Source organism: Vulpes vulpes, chromosome 7, assembly GCF_048418805.1.
Source record: "Vulpes vulpes isolate BD-2025 chromosome 7, VulVul3, whole genome shotgun sequence".
NCBI classification, from domain to species: domain Eukaryota; kingdom Metazoa; phylum Chordata; class Mammalia; order Carnivora; family Canidae; genus Vulpes; species Vulpes vulpes.
In genome coordinates, this window is record NC_132786.1 from 33565493 (window position 1) to 33587123 (window position 21631).

General features: G+C 38.8%; 1 protein-coding gene across 9 annotated transcripts in view; it reads right to left on the reverse strand.

Annotated features, from left to right (window-relative positions):
* Positions 1-4256: 4256 nt before the first annotated feature.
* Positions 4257-21631, reverse strand: part of UNC5D (unc-5 netrin receptor D) — a 534099-nt gene continuing 516724 nt past the window's right edge. For all 9 annotated transcript variants that reach the window (XM_072763531.1, XM_072763538.1, XM_072763536.1 and 6 more), the window contains one exon: positions 4257-10941. In XM_072763531.1, coding sequence (XP_072619632.1) covers positions 10737-10941 — 205 coding nt within the window. In that variant the 3' untranslated portion in view covers positions 4257-10736. The remainder of the gene's footprint in view (positions 10942-21631) is intronic.

The following is a 21631-nucleotide window of genomic DNA, read 5'->3' on the forward strand; positions in this document are numbered from 1 at the left end:
GAACAAATCTGGGTCATTTAAATTTTTTTTTTTACCTGTATATCTAATAGTTTGCTCTCCTATATTGATCACATTGTTTTCTTTTGGCAACAGATAGATATGGAAAGGGGGACAGGATATGCATGATGCTGATTTAGCAGATGAGGAAACTGGGACTCAGAAAGTAAACTGAATTGTCTGAGATTCCACTGGTAGGTATGACAGCTAAGATTAGAGTTCTCATTGTTTAATGCCTTCTTAACCTGCTCTGGGCTCTTTCTATTAATTGTATAGCATCTTCCTCCTGGCTGGACACCTAACATTCACCCCTTTGAGAGGAAGGATATGTTGAATTTTTCTCTGAGCTTAGAGAAAGCGAGGTTATTTGCTACCAGTCATTTCATTGGAAAGATGCTTCCAGCTTTTAAAGCAGTCTTTAGAAGGTGGAGCAAAATATTTACAACTGACTCTTATCAGTCTTATGTGTGCCTTTTTAATTATAGAGGAACATGGTAAAATTAAGCATTCGTAGCCAAGAATTAAAATGTTAAAAAGGTTGCCATGGGCTTAGCATATGCTTAGAGATGAAAAATTTTGCAAAATGCAAAGAAATGAGTTGGTAGATGAGAAAAAGTTGAAGAAAATCTAGACTGAATTAATTTAGGATGGAGGACCCAATTTATCTCTTCTACATCTTTGAAAAGTGGATCCCAGAATATTAATTGCGAGATGTTACTACATGCTCATTAAGTAGGAGTAAGTGATAAATATTTGGAAAATGTTGTAGACATTGTAGCCTTGGCTAAGTGATTAAAAATTCATATTAGCATAATTCTTTTTTCAGCTTTCCTATTTACAAAATGTGAGCAATAATAGTACTGACTTCATATGGTTGCTAGGGGATTAAATGAGTGAATCTGTGTAAAGTGCCTAGCAGATTGAAAGTATTCAAAAACTATTGACTACCCGTTATTATGTAAATAAAACCTTTGAGAATTCTTACAATAAAGAAGCCCCTGTGGATGTGATTAACTCTGCTTTTCCCATGTTGCCCGTGTTTATGGCTAAACATAGGATCAGTACCTAATAATATAGCATGGAAGTTTGGAAAGTGCTATTATGGAAGATCTAGTGGATCATAAGAACTAGAAGCATGAAAAGCTGTATGGTAGCCTCTCCTGAATAAAATACTTATGAATCTATTTATCAATGTTAATATGCCTGTTTGAATGCTTCCCCCCCTTATTTTTGTCTGACAAATCCTTACCTCTCTCCGATGGAGAAATTGAAACCATGAGCAAAATTCTCCACCCTTCTTGCATCCACTCCCTTTAAAGCACTGTCATTTTTGCAATAGTTCCCATCATGAGTTGGATTCTATTTCTCTCTGTGTTGAATGCGCTAGTCTTACGAGTTATGTGGGCCAACAGAATATCACAGAAATGACGGTGTTCCAAGACTATTCTTCAAAAACCTCTCCATGCTTTTCTTCCTCTTCCTTTACCATGAGAACATCCCCAGCTGCACCTACTGTGTCATTAAGAACTGTGGGGCAGAGCTTAGTCCTATCGTCCTAGCCAAGGCCTTGGACACGTCAGGATCCGGGTCTGGAAAAGCCAGCACAGTTAACCTCCAAGACAGATAGCAGCACATACAGGAACGAGTTCAGCTGAGACAGCCAAGCAAGGCTCAGATCAGGAGGACCTTTCTACTGGTCCATAACTCAGTAAGAAGAATAAATGGTTACTTCAAGCCACAGATTATGGGGCTTGTTGCAAAGTGTTATTATAGATAGCTATGTTAATACATCATCTTTAAATCTTATCCCAGTGACCACATTTCCCTCACAACATACAACCTGGTTTCACCTCCCCTCCTTTATTCTCCCTTAACAATCTGTGCTCATCTCTTTCACAGCACTTTTTTGATGGTATGATAACCTCTTGATACAGAGAGAGGAAGCTTCATGAAAGTTGAGTCCATGGTGTTGTTTTGTTTTGCTTTGTTTTATGAATGCCTGCTTAGTTGTAGAGGGTCTGGTCTGGCACATACAGAGTAATAATAAAGATAATAATAAAGAGTAGATAACTCTTTAATTTGTACATATACTCAAGATTTTAAGGTCTTTATGTTGTCTGAAAACCAGAAAATGGGTCCTCTCATTGATGGAGCATCTACTCTATGCAAGATTACTATTTCAAACAAAATGTTACTTGTCTTAGTGATAGACACATTTTAAATATGTATTTCCCCCATCATCTGACTCCAATGCCTTCTCTCCTAAAATCATTTTAGGTGGGTGGATATAATGGATCTCATTAAAGTATTTTCACAGCTTACTGTATTAAGCATTAACCTTTATATTTGAAAAACAAAATATTTTATTTATTTTTAAGGGCCATAAGACTTTTTTTTACTTTATTTTTTTGCCTTAAATAACTTTCTGTCAGCTATCAGAAAGACTAAAATTGAATACATCTTTGGTCCTCTTGTTACTTTACTATGATCATGTAGTGAACACTCTAGGACATCTCTGTTCAGAACCAAGATGAGCCAGAAATAGAGGCGTGTTTAGTCATTATATTTATTATACTATTCTTGAACATTTACTTTGTACCTAGTGAGCTTGATAGGATTATCTCCTTTTAAAGACAGTTTCTTGACCAAGGTCACATGCTCAGAGAATGGCAGACTCCAGGATTACTATGTAGCCTGTGTTGATCTCCAACACATTTTGTTAACTACCATGCCTATTTCCTTTCTAAAATAAGGTAAAAGTGAACACTCAGTTGCTTATTAAGTACCACATTAAGGATTTTACATGTATCTTTTTTTTTTCACTTAATCTTTACACTTTGGAAAGAATCTAAAATTCTATTATCATCCCTATATACTTAAGTAGAAACATAAGTATTTTGTCTGATATTAAATGCTAAATGACACAGGCAGGATTTGAATCCGGGCTTTGTTACCATGTGGCAGATCTAAATAAATATTTTTGAATGAATAACCCTATCAGAGTAAATTTGATCAAATTCTAATAAATATTGGCTACAGGGAACAAACATTAGCCCAAAGTAGCTTAATCCACTCAGAACCAGTTCCTAGGTAGATGAAACATTTTTTAGACAAAACTTAAAAAAAATATTTTGAACAGTTTATTAGAGGCTCAAGCTGATATATTTTTATCCAAATGAGCTAGTTGTATCTGAATCTCTCTGCCAGCCGTAGCATTCTTTATAGTCGATCAACTCAGATTGGATTTGTTTGCTCTATTAAAATAGTTCTGAAACTTTGGCTTGGTTCTTCCTAATCATACTGATTTACCTAGTTAATTAAAACCAATTCTCATTCTACCAGTAACTTAAATATATTCTAATTAGCTTTAAAGCACTGGAACCTCTCACAGCCACTTTGTGGATACTATCATCCCTGCTAGTCCTATAAAATGATTCATAAAAAGAATTACATGGTCCAAAATGTTTAGAAAATGTTATATACACTCCTCTTTTAGAGATCCACCATATACATTAGATCCATCATACACTTAAAGGTTTTCAGAAATCTAGAGAATGCAGTTTCATTTTAGGGATGGTTTTCCAAACTTAATGAGCAGGGGTAGGGGTACAAAACCTGCTATCTTACTATGCTAATTGTATTTTGTTTAAAGATAAATTTTGGAAAACACTGGTTTTAAACCAATTTGTGGCCTTCTTTTAATTTATGGCTAATTGAAATACATCAGAAACCATCTTAAACTGGTTCTGACCGCTGTAAACAGTTATGATTACATTCTTTGGATCTTGGGAGCCTTCAGCATTTTAAAAACATTTTAAACAGATTTAGTCAGTGAAACTGTATCTGCAATGTGCAACATTGTACTTATTTTTGTAGCATTTTTCCCATGAAAAGGCAGAAAATTTCTATAGTGTCTGTAAAAAATAACCCAAGCATTTTGAGGTCTAAGGTGAATGATATCTCAATTACGTTAGGTTGGGATTCTCTCATGGTTTGTAAAGCTACGTCCTAAGGATAGTTGTGTGTATGCACGGTGGTTGGGTTGAGAACCATAGGAGATAATCTCATTTTTGTTTCCAGTAGCTTCGTGGGATCTAATTCTTGAGGCCACAAGGAGAAATTAGGTTCAATATGTTAATACGTACTTGGAAACTGTCCTTGATGTAGAGGGAATTCCAATTCCTGCTAGGATGTAGCAGAAAGTATATAGAGGGGGTACTCCTTAGGATTTCAAATTTCCACTCATGGATATCCTAAAATGTCCATAAAAGACTCTTTATTCATAAATAACTGATATGCGGCAATTTACGTCTGTACATTTATCTTGAAAAGTCTGTAACCATCCAGTTGTTTGTTGTTGGTTTTTTTTTTTTTTTTTTTTTTTTTTTTTTTGCAAACTCTACATAAAACATCCAAACGGTCCATTTTGTTCAGTACAATATAACACAGCTGTTTGGCATTACCAAATATATATGTATATATATTTATAGATATGTACATGTGCTGAAAAAGAAGCCAGTGCAGCCTTTTCTAAGAAGTCCATCCAAGTATTTACTGTACAACATTCAGAATTTACATTGATAATACAAGGCACAAAAAGTGTGGTATGAAGCCAAGGCCATGCTTTATTCAAACTCTCCTCTGGCTTGCTCACTCCTTCAGCTTCATGTCAATTTAAGTGTTCAGTTCTGCTTTTTTTTTTTTTTTTCTTCTGGCTTTGAACACATCAAATAAAAGTTGAGAGTGGTATGGGTTGGAGATATGAATCACGAAAAAAACCACCCCTCCTCCTCCACGTACTTTCCCAAAATAAACAGAACAAAACGAAATTTGTTTTAAAGTTCTTCATACAGAAATGGAGGTAAACAGTTACTCAGATTTGTTGAGTTTGGGTCAGGAGAATAAGCCAGTTTTCCTCTAATTGCTTCTATCTGCACTATTTCTGGGGGGACACTGTCTTGCGTGTACCAATTAGAAACAACTGTGAAGAATGGGAAATTTAGAATCTGTCTTGATTCCAATTTAGAAAGGAGAGAATTGTTTTCCTGACCAAAAAATTCCCACAATGAGTTTCACCTTCTTATAGAGATGTGTTGAATGGGAAGGGCCTGAATGATTGAGACTGGTCCCTCGAGAGGGTTTCTGATTGAAATTTTTTAACTACATTCTGATGAAGCGTAGATCACAGCCTCCCTGTAAGAGGTGACCTTACTTTAGCATCATCAGAGTTCACTAATGGAGGGATATTGGAATTATTAGATCTATTTGTGATTGTAATGTCTGTTTCAGTGATAGGGGTCATAAGGCAAGGTATTCTGCTTATGATTCCCTTAAAATATCATCTTCCCATAATTCAATAGAACCATTGTTAAATATCTACCTCCTGTATCTCTTTAATTTGAAGGTACTTGTACAATTTATCCCATTTTGGAATTTGTATGTAAATAATGCCTGCAATAGGGAAATACTCTTTGGGGTTAGCAAGATTTGAGGCAAAAGGACATTTCTGTCACAACCATGCCTTTTTTGTAAAAGTACTTAACACACATTTCCACTCATGCAAGAGTTACTTTACCAAATTTAGTGATCCATTTTATAATTCAAGGCGGTAACTTTTTAGAAAGGAGGATGTATCCTCTGCCCAACTCAATCATAGGGGTGGGGGAGGATTTTTTAAGCTTAGGCCTAAACATGAAGCTTACTGCCTTTTTAATCTTTGGGTTCAGATGGAGGGTGGACCCTAAGACATGAAGTTCACTGTCACCGTCCTAGGTCCACCTCATGAGGACATTCCAAATCCATGATCTTCACAGCAAAAGGAAAAAGCAAAGTAGCTGCTTCAAACACCACAATTATTCTATGTGAGTTAAATTTCCTACTTCAGATCACAGTACTACACACTAGTGACTAACAGCCAGGTCTGATTTCCATCCCCTTTTTATCTTTTGAAAAAAAAAAACATAGCACACAGAATTGCCATTTTGCTCTTTTGCTGATGACCCTGGAATGGGGATGTGAGGAGTCCATGGTAGACGCTGGCTCTCCTAGAATTGCTTTTGCAAAGAACACCACATGCTGTCCATACAGCCAAACAGCTTTTAGAACTGCAGCTTTTGAAAGAGTATGGAAAGTAAAAACACAAAATATGTAACACGTCTAATATTAGCAACATTTTCACTTTGTGACATTCGACAAAATACATTTTGCTTGTAGTTCAGGAAAACTCTATGCAGACAAAACAGTGGAAGCTGCGGAAAAGGGTGGCCGTTCAGCTTTTGGCTACAGCATCGATTTTTCAAATACAGCGCTATGGCAACTAACACTGAAGGGCTAATAAAATTTTGTCACTATCTGTAGGACAACATTTTGCTCTCCCATTTGCTGCAGATGTGACCCCTAGTCCGGTCAATGGGAGATACCAGGATTCAGAACTTTGCAATGTTTCATGAGGAAAAGTAATGGAAATGGGCCCCATGAGGGGCCATAAGAAGCATGTATTTCAGCCCCGTCAGGTTCCCATGACCTTCCCAGATCTGGGACAGAGACCTCGGAGGGAATTTCACCTTCACCACATCTGAGAGTGATTATTTCACACCTTTACAGAAGGACTAAGGGATTGTGGTGAAAATGGCAAAAGGAAAAGCAAGCACGTTCAATGATCTTTTCACAGTTTGAAATCCATGGGTAAATTTGCCAGAGGTTTGGCAAGTGGAGAATACTATCTAAAATCCATTACAGATGGTCCCCCAGTTATGACGGTTCAACTGACAATGTTCTGACTTTATACGATGGTCCAAAGGTGATAGGTATTCAGTAGAAACTGTCCTAGCAACTTTGAATCTGGATATTTTCCTGGGCTAGCGATATGAGGGATGACTCTCCTGTGATGCTGGCTGGGCCCCGGGCAGCCACGCCCCCCACCTGGTCAGCCATGACATCTCAAGGGTAGACCAGCAGGATGCTGGCAACCATTCCGTTGTTTGTTTTCAGTACAGTATTTGATCAATGACATGAGATTTTTGACACTTCCTTACAAAGCAGGCTTTGTGTTGGATGATTTTGCCCAACTTGAGGCTAATGTCCATGGTCTGAGTGTGCATCAGCTAGGCTATCGGCTGTGGTATTTTTGATTTAACTATATTTTCGACGTATGATGGGTTTGTGAGGACATGACCCCATCATAAGTCGAGAAAGATCTATATACCATTTTCATATTCCACTTTGTGATGTTGAGAATTTTTCTCAAGGAAAATAGGGGCAACAAATCCAGAACTTTTAATCCAAAGAGAACCCTGGTTTAGTCATCTGATTTAATAACCCTTCTCAAAGTCAACTGAAAGAAAAACGTAGGGACCATGGCACAGGAGAACACCTGCAGCTGGAGATAAAAATAATAAGAGAGAGAAAATTTCCCCTCTTTAAAGAGAATTGTGTCAATTCCTATTCATCTCTTACAAAAAGGCCAATAAAATTTTTGTGGGAGTACATCTGAGTTTTACGAGACTTTCTGCACCAGTAAATGAAGTTTGCATTTAAATCCATAGAGTGAGCTTCCTTTTGGCTTAAAGGATTTTGATGTAAACTGGTGAGACTGCACAAGCAATGTTGTAAAACTGTAAATTAACTTTATGATGCAGCGGCAGTCTGGTACAGCTGTGAAGTGTGCCTTTTGGTGGCATAATTTGAAGTCCTGTTTAAAGCATGACCATTAGACTTAAATGCCTTTGAGGACTGAAAGATTTGGCACTAAATGGGATATTTTGTAAAATTTTAAGTAACCTGCCAAGTATTCAAGCCCATTTTTCATGTGTTGGTTCCTTTTACACTAGGACAATAAGACTTCTAAGGTAAGCACATGTACTGACAAGTGAATCTCTTTCTAGAGGGGCATTAGTGTTGTGACGGGAAAATATTAAAATAGAAAAAGGGTTTAAGGTCACAGTGAGTAACCACAAGTTCAAGTGTCAGTGAAGTCCATCTGATCTGTGATTTCCGCTCTTCCCTGACACCCTGACTCCCTAACCATGTCGGTAAATCTCGCAAACATAGGTTCTCTTTGGAATTCTATTGTAAAATAGGATCCTGATGTGCAATGGCCACAGAATTTCACATATTCCTGTAGAAATCCTATGTAGGATGCTAGCAGAAATAAGAGAAATGAAAAGAAGGAGTAAAATAGGTTGAAAGATGGATTCGAACCTTAGGCTGAAGTCAGCGGTGAATTGCGTTAATTTGCTTCCTTTTGTTCAATATGGTATGATGATCTTGTGAATTTATAAAAATCCAGCCCCCCCCCCACCAGAAAAAAAAAAAAGTCCATGGTTGGAAATTCTAGACGTTGAGGGGTGGATGATAATCTCTTAGCTTAAAATGATCTAGATTCTAGGGAAGATATTAAATTTTTTCATTTAAGATATTAAAAACATATCAGATCTAAAAAGGATCTGTGTGGATTCTCAGGTTATATGAAGCAATTATACAAGGCCAATTAGAAAGGAAAAGGAAAAATGGGTAGGATGGTTTGTTTTAAAACAAAAGTCCTCCAAGGTGGAAACTTACAAAAGTTCTCTCTGATGTTTCCTGCAAATTATTATTAAAGTCAACGCAGCTTCTTTCTGTATACTACCATGCCAATAAACTCTCTAGTTTACTTTGGGTGACTGACCATCTATTTCAACATTGTTCTCTGGAAGAGCAACATTCTTGCTCTTCCAGAAATGCTAGCAAGGGTGTCAGATGATTTACCCTCTCCTGCTTTCTCTTTGCTCATCAGAAGGAATAAATAAGTAGAGCATGTTAGCAAAAGGGTCTTTGCTTGATCTAGAGAGGTATTTTGAAAATATGCTCAGCAGTTCTAAGAGGATTTGTTTGTTCCATATGATATGCCTTTGGCTCCTGAGAAAAGCAAGATGCTTTTGAATTTCATGTAGCAAAGCCTTTCATCCAATATAGGAGACCTATACCACACATTAGTTAGAGAAAATGGCTAATGCATTCAAGAGTTGCTAATGCCTTACTCATGGTTTTATAAATTACACCTATCTCTAGGCCTTTTTTACTTCAGTGGAGATTTATGTTTTGTTTTGTTTTACATGAGACTTACAAAAACATTTAAAACAAAATTGATCATAACCCCATTGCCAAGTACTCCCCAACACCCCCATTCCCTGACTAGATTTTATTTTAATGTAGCCAGCCTCTAAGTAGCTGATCAGTCTTGTAGATAATCTAGGTCCTTGACCTCGCCTGTTCTGATTGTGGACAGCTAATTAAAACATCCACCAGAAGATGAGCAGGAACAGATCGGCGCATCTTTAGTCTGCCAGGACATCTTTTCAAAAACTATTTCATAGGATAAAAGATGGAGTAAAATGTTAAGGTGAGTTTCATGAATTATTGGTGGACTTCAATTCTCCACAATATCATTGCCTGTTTTTTTTTTAAAGAACCATAAAGCAAGAGTCCCATATTAACAATCCTGTAGAGAAAGCATACCTAGTGAGGTTGAGTAATCAGAGCTTAAAAGCTTCCAGAACAACGCATGTGGTTTCTGGGACATTGTGGTAGACCTACTCCTCATGTCTATTTACTCCTATCATTTAGACCAAAGACTATCTGCTAATTTTCCAAGAAGTAGAAGCAGAAGGAGGATGCCCTATAGCCCTATGGAAAGATTTTGTGACAACATATTATCAAGGGGCTAGAAATTTTCAGGAACCTGGATTGAAAAGTAGAACAGGACCCCTCATCCCCTCATAAAAATGTTTAGAGAATGGGTCAACACCTCTATCCTAGAATTACAGCTTATCTGAGGCCTGTGGCATCTGCAGTCCCTGTCCTATTTTGGGCTCGATTTGATACTCCCCCCCGCCAAATCCAAGTAATAAGCTGTGTTCTAATAGCACTTTGCACCTTGGGTGGCTGGGCTGGGAATAGAGGGTTCTGCATTGTTGAGTTAGAAGAAGTAAATTTCCATATTGAGAAGTTTAATTAGCCTCCTTGAAACCACTCCTATGTTATAGGTAAGGAAGGGGAAGAAAGAATGTGGGTAGATTTGTCTCTGGGAGAGAATGAAGGTGGCATACACAGCAAGAACTAGTTTGTGGTCCATCTTACCTTCTGATCTTATTTCCATTAAGTGGTTAGGATAAATAGAGAATCGGTGCTGGTGTGATGTACTCAGAGTCTAAATTCTAAATGCCTTCCTTGACATTACCAAAGTCCTATGAATGTGTTGGCAACCCCATTTCACTTAGAAAAGCCAGTTTTACAATGATTGTTGACATCACTGGATGCCAGTTGGTAGACAACCCTGACAATCTGGTACCAGAATCAGCTGGCCCTTTGGGGCACATCATTAAAAACCTGTTTTGAGACATGCACTATTCAATCTCTGCCTTCCTGGCTTTATTGTAGCTCATCTTTCCCCCACAGTTGCTTTGATCTAACTATGCCCTCACTTTTATCCTTACCACTCCAAAGCTCAGAAAGTTCATCAAGTGTGAACCCAAGTGTGGATTCAGATGAGACAGTAGAGCCCTCTTATATTTAAGAGAGCTTGCACTCTTCCCTATTAACATATTATACCTATATAAAATTCAGTTTTTTCAACCAGGGATTCTCACTGATTGTAAATGAAGGCTGAATTCTCCAAATGCCACTGGGCAGAAAGCTGTCTCTTTCCCATTTAAAGCAAATGTCCCGAAGCTAGCCATCACTGTCTCATGAGCGATTGTGGACTAGAGTCCATTTTGCCTGCTGTAGTTGAAGTCGGCTTCATCGAGCTGGGATTCTGCAATGTTGGAGAGTTTCGTGTGTGTCCTCCCAATCTCTTCAAGGGCACAGGCCAGGGAGTCAAGATCACCATCGTGCTGATGACGAGCTTCCCACAGGTTCAAAATGACAGCGGATGGACTACTTTGTGTAGCAAAATAAGATAAATTCCTAGACAGAGAGATTTAAAGAAAGAAAGAACAACAAAAATGAAGACGGAATTAAAGAACAAATAAAAATCACTATAAGGAAATTAAGAATGACTTGCTGTGGATATTCTTACAATAGGAGTAGTATGTGAATGGGAGCTAGGGACAGGTCTCCAAATGACCTTGGGATTGATCAGATTTGATCTCTCTCCACCTCCTCAAACTCAATGCATCAGAAATGGTTACCTCTCCTATATTTCCAGATTGTCCCCCTTTGTAACTATAAAAAGTATCACTGGGATTACAAACGACCTTTTAATCTCTCATACTGTGACATTTATTTTTGACTTTTCTCTTTATGTTGTTGCTTACTTTTTGACATACTCAGTCTTCCTTTGCCCTTTGAGCCATTAATGCTGGCTTAGGTAATACTTTGCTTTTTGCTTTCATTCAATCTATTCTCTCCATTGGGAAGACCCATTTCCTTCTTTACCCTCTGTTTATCAGGATCGTACATTCCTGTTCATGCCTGGTTCAATTCTCCTCCACTCTTTGTTCGAAATGCTTTATTTTTCCTCTGAATTCTTTCTACTGTTGTGTTTAAATTTTCATATGAATAGGTTGGTTATATATTTCATGTGAGTTTTGCCCACCCAGCATGATTACAGACATCTGAAGGGAAAGGATCATAACTAATAATCTTCTGATTCTGCAATAGTCCTTATCATAGTACTATGAGAGGTGTTTATTCAATATCCATTGTCTTGAGTAATTAATTGCTATGAGCTTTTTTTCAGATGATACAGGATCTTCAGTGAAAACAAATGGTAACCTTTTGGACAATGACTCTGCTATGATGAAGATTAAGACAACACAAAAGATTAAAGGTCACACAATTTTTCATAGGCACTTTTACAGCAGGGATAGAAATGTCGCCTTTGGTAAAATTTTGATAAGCTGAAAAGATCTTTGAGAGTCAACCAAGAATTGTGTATTTTGAGGATGGCACTACTTTCCCTCACCACATTCGGCAGTCACAGAGTAGACTCATGTAACGAGCACTTGGAAGAGAAGACAAGCTTTTAAGGGCACATTACCATTTACAAGCACCACACACACATACAGTAATTTTGAGTGAATAAAGTGCTGTTTTATTTAAAGGGCTCAAGGGACTGCTTAAAGCCAGTTTGGTTGCCAAATAGCATGAATATCAGGGTACTATATATACTTTCTACCACATCTGAATCTGATTGAGAGAGGGAGAAGGCCAGCTTAAAATGTTCTTTCTAGCTTCTTTTATCTTCTTTCCTTATTTCCCTTGCCCCTTCCACTCACTTGGAATCAAATATAGTTACTTCTACACTAATAGAAATGGCAAATCAAATGGCTTGGGCAATTGAAGGGATTCTGGTTCCTTTTATTTAAGAACTTTGTTTTGACTATTGTCACTTCTTCCTGGTCAGGGCCAACATTTGTAGAGCAATCTGCTATATCTCTAGGTCTGTTCAGTCAACTGACCCACCCCTCCCAACATCCAGGCAGAATGAGAACTGAGGGAATAGCTGAGAAAAAGGCAAACTGAGAAGGTAGGGGTGGGTTAACTCTGGGTAGGCTGTGTGACAATCTCTTCATTTCCCTTTTGAGAATAAAGACCATAAACACATGTTTGTTCCTGGAATGGATAAATATTTATGTTCTCCATTGTTGTTTCAAAAAAAAAAAAAAAAAAAAGAAAAAAGAGAAGCATAGATTTCTCATCAATCTATTGAAGGTTTATAGTTTGTATTTGCCCTTGAAAAACAATGGACTAGTGTCCCATTAGAATAACTATAGTCCTTGTGATCTTTTCAACCCCCAAATTAGGCTTTTTTCTATACCAGGGCTCGACAAATATTTCTATGAAGACCAAATTATAAATATTTTTGACTTTAGGGGTCATATGTGATCTTTATATGGACTTTAGGGGCCAACCTTGTTATAGTAGTGTGAAAGCAGCCATAGACAATACATGTGAATGGGCATGACCACGTTGTAATTAAACTTTATTGACAGATACTGAAATTGGAATGTCTTACAGTTGTCATGTCACACAATATTCTTCTTTTTTTTAATTTTTTTTCCTGACCATTTAAAAATCCTAAAACCTTTCTAGCTCCTGACCTATAGGAAAGCAGGTGGTGGGCCAGATCTGGCTTTTAGGCTGTAGTGCTGATCTCTCTCCTATGTTGTCTTACAACCAAGCTAGATTTCCAGAAGTGGTAACGATTTGAGAGAAGATTAGACTGAACTTTTCATTTTGTGCTGCATTTGAAAATGAGTACCCTGAGGGCTAAAGTTGTTGAATCCACAAGTTACACATCCTGCCTCAAGCACTTTGAAAGCTTCATCCTCAGTAAATGTTCAGGGATCTTTGACATTTCAAGACATGACAAGAAGACCTGGGCAGGAAAATGCAATAATAAAACTCTGGGAGAGGCGTACAGAATATGCTTCGGAGGTCGGGATGAATCTTTGTCCTAACATGATATTAAAAGTTCATGAATCTGTGGTGAGTATGGGAGTGGGCATGGGAAGGTGTTCTAAGTAAGTGTACCTGCCCAGAGGAAGAGGAGCAGGGATGGTGAATGGCTCCTGTCAGCCATTAGGTTCTCAAAAATCCCGCAAATGTTCTGATTTGTGAATAGGCACCCAGGGCTAAAGCAAACTAAGTGATCAAGAGAGGCAGAAATATAATTCTCACTTGGCACAGGTCTCTGAACATATTGTAACAAGTGAAATGTGCTCCCCAAAGCATGGCTCAGATTTATACTCTATACAAGCACATTCATCATAACACACACAAATCTCAAATTCCACTTAATTTTAGTAGATACATACAGGAACATAATCAGTCTTATTAAAAATGATTCAGTTAGCTTTGTGATAAACAGACCTCCTATTAAATTACCTTTACTTGTCTACACCAGAATAATTAGTATATAAAAGATCCTAAAATCCTTTTTTTTTTTTTTTTTTAATTTATGATAGTCACACAGAGATAGAGAGGCAGAGACATAGGCAGAGGGAGAAGCAGGCTCCAGCACCGGGAGCCTGACGTGGGATTCGATCCCGGGTCTCCAGGATCGCGCCCTGGGCCAAAGGCAGGCGCTAAACCGCTGCGCCACCCAGGGATCCCAAGATCCTAAAATCCTAATGCAAAAGGCTACTCCTCCAAGATAGTTGGATTATTTTAACTGGTTATATATGTGCAAATGCACTGATTTTTGTTTTGTTCTGAAAATTTGTATACCACGCATCTGTTTGGTTGTTTCCATACTGCCCTTTTGAAATTATTCTGATCTCAACCTATGTGACCCATTTCTCTTCATAATGGTGGTGCATTTGGACACTAGCACACACAATTCAGGGAATATTATTACTACTAGAGAATAGAATTCATAGCAATAGTTGGTATTAAGCAATTTTCTGATTGTCTTTGATTTTTTTTTTAATGAAACCAGAACATTTAGCAAAAGTAGTAGTCCTGAAATTTAAGTGGATGCCTCAAAATAAAACTTATTTTTTTTCTTTCTCTTTGAAATACGTTTAAAGAACCGAATGCTTATTCTGGTCTTAGATGCTTCAAATTATTAAACTTTTTACATTCTGAACTCTGGGTGACCTTTTGTCATAGCCTTTTTAAATTCTGATAGACTGGAGTTATTTTTTAAAAAATAGGATTTTTATTTTTGTGGTGTCATAAAGATGCTGTATATTATGCAGATAAGATTACTCTTAAATTTTAGGAATTACTTTAGAATCCTTCTAGGTCTTCAGGTTTATTTGTCCTAAGCTTTGAAGATTGAATGGCTTTATCTTTTCATTTGGAACTCCCACTAAAATAGTAAACTATAAAAAAAAAAAACATGCTAAGACAGTTGGACAAATTTATCCGTCTAAGTTATTGAGTAATAATGGCTTGTGAAATTTAATTTTGTTTCGTTAAGCCTACATGCCTTCTATTCACCTGAGTTCTGGGGGCGGGGGGAGTGGTGTTGTTTTATTACCATGATGACTTTCCTCTGAGACTTTCCTATCCCCATCCCTCATCCTCAACTAAAATCCCATGCTTTAGCTGGAAGTCAGGACAGAACTGGGAGCATGAATCTTTACCCTAGCAATTTCACTAGCTAGACACAGGCCGACCTATAATGGTGTATATGGTCAAAAACCAAATTTTTATACAGAATCCCAGTTTTCAAAACACATCTTCAAGTTAATAACCATGTTAAACTAATCATGGAGATTAGGTTAAAATTTGAGTATTTCTGGAAATCATCACGGTGCCTTCTGTTTCCTTTTTTAGATGCGAGGAGGAGGGGAGAATGAAGGGATCATGATCCAATATCTTTATATCCCATTATACGAAGGGCTAGTTTTCTGAAAAGGAAAAGTGGCTGGCTGTCCCTCTCCTGAAAATTCAGAGATACTGCCTTTTCTTAAGTACTAGAAAGCAGCATTCAAATGTAAATATCTCCAGGACTTACAAACCTTCAATCAGTTAACACAGAGATAAGAGTTCTGGGGTGCAGAGTAGGGGGTGGGAGGCAAGGAGGTACAGGTCTGAGGCTCAATCTTAGCCCAGGGAAAACATTTCAAGGGCGCAGTGCGCTCACACTGGAGCTGGCCTGGCTCCGTGTTCTTCTGTCAGGTTGTGTGTGTGGCCTACAAGGAAGGGCCTCCCTTTCATACTAAATTCATACTTAATTCCAGATAACAAACTGAATCCTGCTATGATGGGGGCTGATTGCAAGCTGTGAGCTCTTCTTTGTCATTAACTGGGAGAATGGATTTCCTACCGAAATATAGTTGGGGAACCACATTAGAACTGCAGCTGAATGTTGTGGTTAGCACAGAAGACATCCTCATGGCAGGGGAATGTTGCAAATTCATGCAGAATTTAGGATTTCACCCAACGCCTTCAAGTAGAAGGGGGAGGGGCATTTGCACCTGTGACACGAGAGGCACCGAGTATGTTTATAGTTTACAAACTTGCTGTTTACATCTAAGTTACCTGAATTGTGTTAGCCTTTAAAAAGCCAATTTTAAAAATATCTTCTCAAGTAGGCTTGTCGTATAGAAAGTGAAAACGAAGTTTGGCTGTCTCTAACAAAGTGGGAGCCATCATTTATAGGAACAGTGCCTAATCCTGTCATTAGTGCCAAGTTGGGAGTGAAACTTAGCCCTCATGCAAAAAATATTAATGTCCCGGCTATCATCCTAATTGTCTCATTTAAGGAAAGCCTCTCTGTGACCCAAACCAACCTTCCGTATGGTTCTTTCAAGGCCAAGAGAGGAGAAAAGCCATTCATATTGAACAGCAGTATTGGACACAACACCAGTGCTTGTTCCTTCCATCAGGCTTCCATCCCCAAATTTCAACCTCACTTGGGTACTCAACAAACCGCAAAGCTACCCTTGGGATAGAGTCAAGTCGGTGTTTCATTTTCTAAAGACTAAAAGATGCAGGCCATGATACCATCTCTGCCTCACATCCCCTTGCCTTCAAGAGAAAGGCAGCTGGCACCCACAAGGACAGGGTCCAGGCAATGGAAACCATGGAGTTCCACTGTCTTGCCCTAAAAACAGGTGCATTAATCCTTCGAGGGCAATTAATTTGACAATGAAATTCCCCTTAGTATTTCTTTTTGTCTATTCTATTAACTGGTTCTTGAAGGGGAATAGAAATTCCCCTTAGTTTTTCTTTTTGTCTATTCTATTAACTGGTTCTTGAAGGGGAATAGCATGGCTTTTTTTTTTTTTTTCTTTTTCTTCTTCTTCTTTGTCAAACATTTAAAGACCTGGAGCTTTCAGGGCCACCCGTGAGTTGCCAGAGAACAAGGCTGGCTGTAGACCCTGTGTTCAATTCTCCAATTTCATTCCTGACAGGATGACATTGTCTATGACAATTCGTCATATTTGGAAGTGAAGGACAATGAAAAAACTACCAAGTCGAATTTTTAGTTTTCTTTGAATCGGGAAAGATCAAGGAAAAAGAGGTATCATTGAAACTAATTTTCCCCCTCATAACCTTGAGACATTTTCAGCATTGTGAGGGTGAAGGACATTGACCACCCATTTGTTCCCAGCAGAAGACCACTGTGTTAATGCTGAATAAAAGAAGTGTCAGGGGTGCCTGGGTGGTTCAGTGGTTGAGCATCTGCCTTTGGCTTAAGTTGTGATCCTGGGTCCTGGGATTGAGTCTCACATCAGGCTCCCCATAGGAAGCTTGCTTCTCCCTCTGTATCTCTCATGAATGTATCTCTCATGAATAAATAAATCAATTATTTAAGAAAAAAAGGAAAAATGAAATATTTAGACTTCTCCCTTTGCAAAATACTCAGTATGTGTTTCACTAAAACCTTGCAAATCACTGAAAAGAAATAGTTAATCTCTTAAAGGATACTCTAATGAATTAGGTTAAAGTCCTTCCTATAATTTAATTTTCTCAAATGATGCAAACATCACATTCAGGCATACTGATGCTGCCAGTTTTTTCAGAACTGTTGGAGACTGCTCTTCTGAAGGAGATTATTTAGACAATTAAAAAAGGGCCTTGGCATGTCCATCTTCTCTGAGCACTCTATTAGCCTAAGGGGGGGGGGGTTGGTAGCCTGTTATTCCTTCCTAAACCAGCACAAACTCGCCCCTTGCCTAGAAGGAATGTAGTGCCCTTGTTAGGGGCCCCTGGGGCTGGCGGGAGCATGGCTTTGATTCTCTCAGAGGAACATTAAGAAGTTTCTTTTCCACATTGCCTTTAGGATGGACACCTGCCACTTTTAAACGGTATATAGCTAGTTCGTGGCTACACTTGTCCCAAGGCTGTTTCAGCTTCACTTAGTGGGCAGTTTCAGGAGTCATTGACCTGGGTGGAACGAAATGCAAACACCCACCACTTTGCCATGTTGGGTTGTGAAGGCTCACTCTAAGGACTCTTCGCATTTCACCGCCTCCATAAGCCTCCTGGGCTACAAGCAGAAAATCTGATTTGGGTGTCACTCTATTTGCTTCCAAGGACTTGTGTAATGCTATCCCTCTGTATATTAACTTCCCTTGGAAGAGTCATAAAGGTGGTTTTGTTTGGGAAATGACAGCCTCACATCCATTTTTATTACTTAAAGGTAAGAATGTGTTTTCTAGCCTCTAGCCTGCACACCAAAGCAGAGTTTGGTGTCCTCATGGTAAATCCCAAACCACGGGAATGAAAACAGCTAGTCTCCATGGTCGCTGCATGACCCCCCTCTCAATGACCTGCCTGGGAAGCAGGCATCCTGTATGGATTTTGTTCTCCTCTTCCTCTCTCACCTCAAAAGGCAGCTGGTACTGGGGCTGCTCTACTTCTGGTGAATTCTCAACAGTTATTCCAAGACAGATGAGGAAGCTGCCTTGTGACCTTCCTCTGTCCTCTTCCACTGTCCTCTGGCCATTTCACTGTTCCTGTATATCCAATTAAGAAGGTGGACAGAGGGAATGAAAGGATATGACCTCAATAGGAGAAGATTCTGTTTCTCATTAGAGGGCCTGGTGGAAAAACTAGTTATATAGCAAGGCTTATCAGCCATGAGGTTTGAGAAATTTGCTCGCAATTGCTACACCATCACCCATGAACATTAACGGCCAAAATGAACTATTTTAACCTCTGACCAATGAGAAATATGTTTCAGTTAACCCTTGAACAATGTGGGGAGTTAGCTCCCCACCCACCCCACCATACAGTCGAAAATTCTGTATGACTTTTGATTCCCCCAAAGCTTAAGCTATTACTAGCCTATTGTTGACTAGAAGCCTTCCTGATGACATAAGCAGCTTACACATACTTTGTATGTTATGTGTATTATATACTGTATTCTTATAATGAAGTAAGCTACAGAAAAGAAAATGTTATTAAGAAAATCATAAGGAAGAGAAAATACATTTATAGCACATTTAGGGGGGAAATCCACATATAAGTGAACTGTGCAGTTCAAAGGTTCAACTGTGTTGTTCAAGGTTCAACTGCGTACTATTATGAAAAAACGTTAATCAGATGTAATTATGTGCTTCTTTCCACCTTGGCACCCTCTCTTCCATCTCGGCTGCTTCCCCTCCGCTCACACTCCCATATCTCATGCTCTTTATCCAGTAGCTGTTCCCATAGCAACATGGTCAAGCTGGCTGTGTTTTCACAAGGGTTTCTGGAATATGAAAATCATGAGGCCTTAAAGAAGCATGATCTAACAGCAGAATTTCGGGGACTGTGTAAGCGCTGAGAGCAAAGACAGGGATCCTCTCTAATGTTAGCCCAGTGAACTGTTTTCCTTTGAGATCAATTTTCAAAATCCTTTGATGATTATTCCTATCAATTCTATTTATTAGGAAAGAAGTTTCTGAGGTCAAGCATCATTAGTATCCAATAAAAGAGTTCATGTCATTCATTTAAAGATTACTGAATTTTCCCTGTAATTAGAGAATACCATCTTGGTGGGTTTAGCCACAAGTGAGAATACAGAGTGTGGTCATCACAATACAAAGTGCTATGGAAGTTTAGATATGGGAGAAGTCTTTTGGCTGAAGCAGTTAGTTTCCAACATTAATCTGTTTGGTCCTTAGCGATATTCCCTACCATCTACTTTCATGCCATCAATTCTTTATTTCTCAGTGCTACCCACTTACCAATCACATGGGGGCCAGGAGCACTAAAGTAGAGGGTTGTTGCAGCTGAATTTAGAGAACAAATGTGTAATCTCAGCTTTGAAATGCAGCAAGTATGGACTCTGAGTAATAGTCAAAGTTTGCTCACAGAATCTATAATTGCAACTGTTCTCTATGACATTCTTTGCTAGGCTGTGGAGCTTCTTTGGCGGGATCCATATGCCAGGCAAGTTGCAAGGCCACCTGTGTTGCCGCCTCATCGCACACACCACTGACATTTCTCACATTCTCATCGATTGCTAAGCCTTTCACTTGATATTCCAAGTCTTTTCCCCTATTCAGATCTAAGTAGAAACTTGTTTGGCAAAAAGGCAGATTATCATCAGTGACATTTGCATTTCACCAAAAGGAGGCTATGAGAGCATTTTCACGGCAATAAAATAAAAGCAAATGCTTCCTTCCATTCCCTTTGAAGAGTCTTTCTTCCTGATTGAGGGCTTTGGCTTTGCAAGCTTTTGGAGATTTGGAAATTGAAAGGAGGTGAGGAGAGTCAGGTGAAAAGTGCTGTCATGAGATCAAGGAAGGTGAATTCTGTAACAGCCTGTGTGCTTTGTCATCATCTTTCTCTTATGATCCCAGAGTTGATGGGATCTCAAGCTATGGGACAGCTCTCTTGCTCAATGATATTGGCATACTGACAATGTCAGGTTTTTGTATTTTAACACACAATAATGATCAGTTCCATGCTATTATTTGTAACCATAAGAGAGCCTGGCAAGTGATTTGGGGTTACACGATAGGAAGTTGTGACAAGTTGCATCTGAAAATCCCATTCTTCTCTGTTACATAAGGTTTTTTCCCATGTAGGAGAGGACAGATTTTTGGTACAGTAATGAAAACCTAAAAGGAACTTGACAATTTCTGCAAAATGAGAATGAGCTAACATAGTGCAAGGTGGTTTTCAGTAGTCTTTCCTCTACTCTGCTTCTGTGAATACATTGGTGGCCCGTCTGCTGGAACTAACCAGGCTGCAGAAAAGGGTCCTATCCTATGTCCCTCTCTCCCCGCCCCCTCAAGCTTGGATGCTGAGCTGACTCAGGAGCCTCATCTCTGGGTATTACAATATCCTATGGAAGTTTTACTAAATGAGGGTGGATTTATTTAAATTAGGAGTCAGGTAACTACATTCTATAGGGTAAAAGCAAGCTGTTGCCTGTTTTTATAAAGAAAGTTTGTTAGACAAATAGGCATAGCTGTGTTTCAAGTATTATCTCTGGCTCATTCTCACTGAAGAAGCAGGGCTGAATGGCAATTATCACAGACCCTATATGGCCTGAACTATTTGCTATCTGCTTAAACAGAAGGAAGTTTGCTGATTCTCAATGTAAACCATTCTCATTCCATAGTTAGACCACTTTGGGTGAGTTAAGGACCTGCCATTCACTGAAGTTGCATACATCCACCAAAGAAGACTGAAAGATAGCAGGTTACTTGTATTCATGCCCCCCATCTCCACCATTTGCTATTAGTGAATACTGCAAAGAGTGACAATGATTGAAAATCAACATTTTTGGGGCACTGTGTTAGAAACTGCATAAAGTAGGTCATTTGTATTTCATAAGTCAAGGAAATGTAGGCTTTCCTGTAGAAGGGCTCTTAGGGAAACCCCAGAGCAAGCAAACAGGCACACCAAGTATTCACATATAAGGATCCCGGACACTGGAAGGGCATTCTGTTCTCATGAAGCCACTTCCTGCTTGTGAGAACCCAGACACGAAAGGCTGTTGACCTTCATCGCCCAGTTTGAAATGCATTTTCCCTACTGTGCAAGGGCCACAACTGATGATTCTGGGGCACTCGTAGTTCTCATAGGAAGACTGTAAGCAGAGAATGAAAGGAAAAAGGCAGGAATGAGTGTAGACTCATTCAGCAAATGAACCATAACTTCTGTGGATCCACAGATCCTTTGTGGCAATCATTTTCATGTGATTGGTGAATTAAAAATCATAAACTCTCATGGCCAGAATGGACTAAGGAGTTGA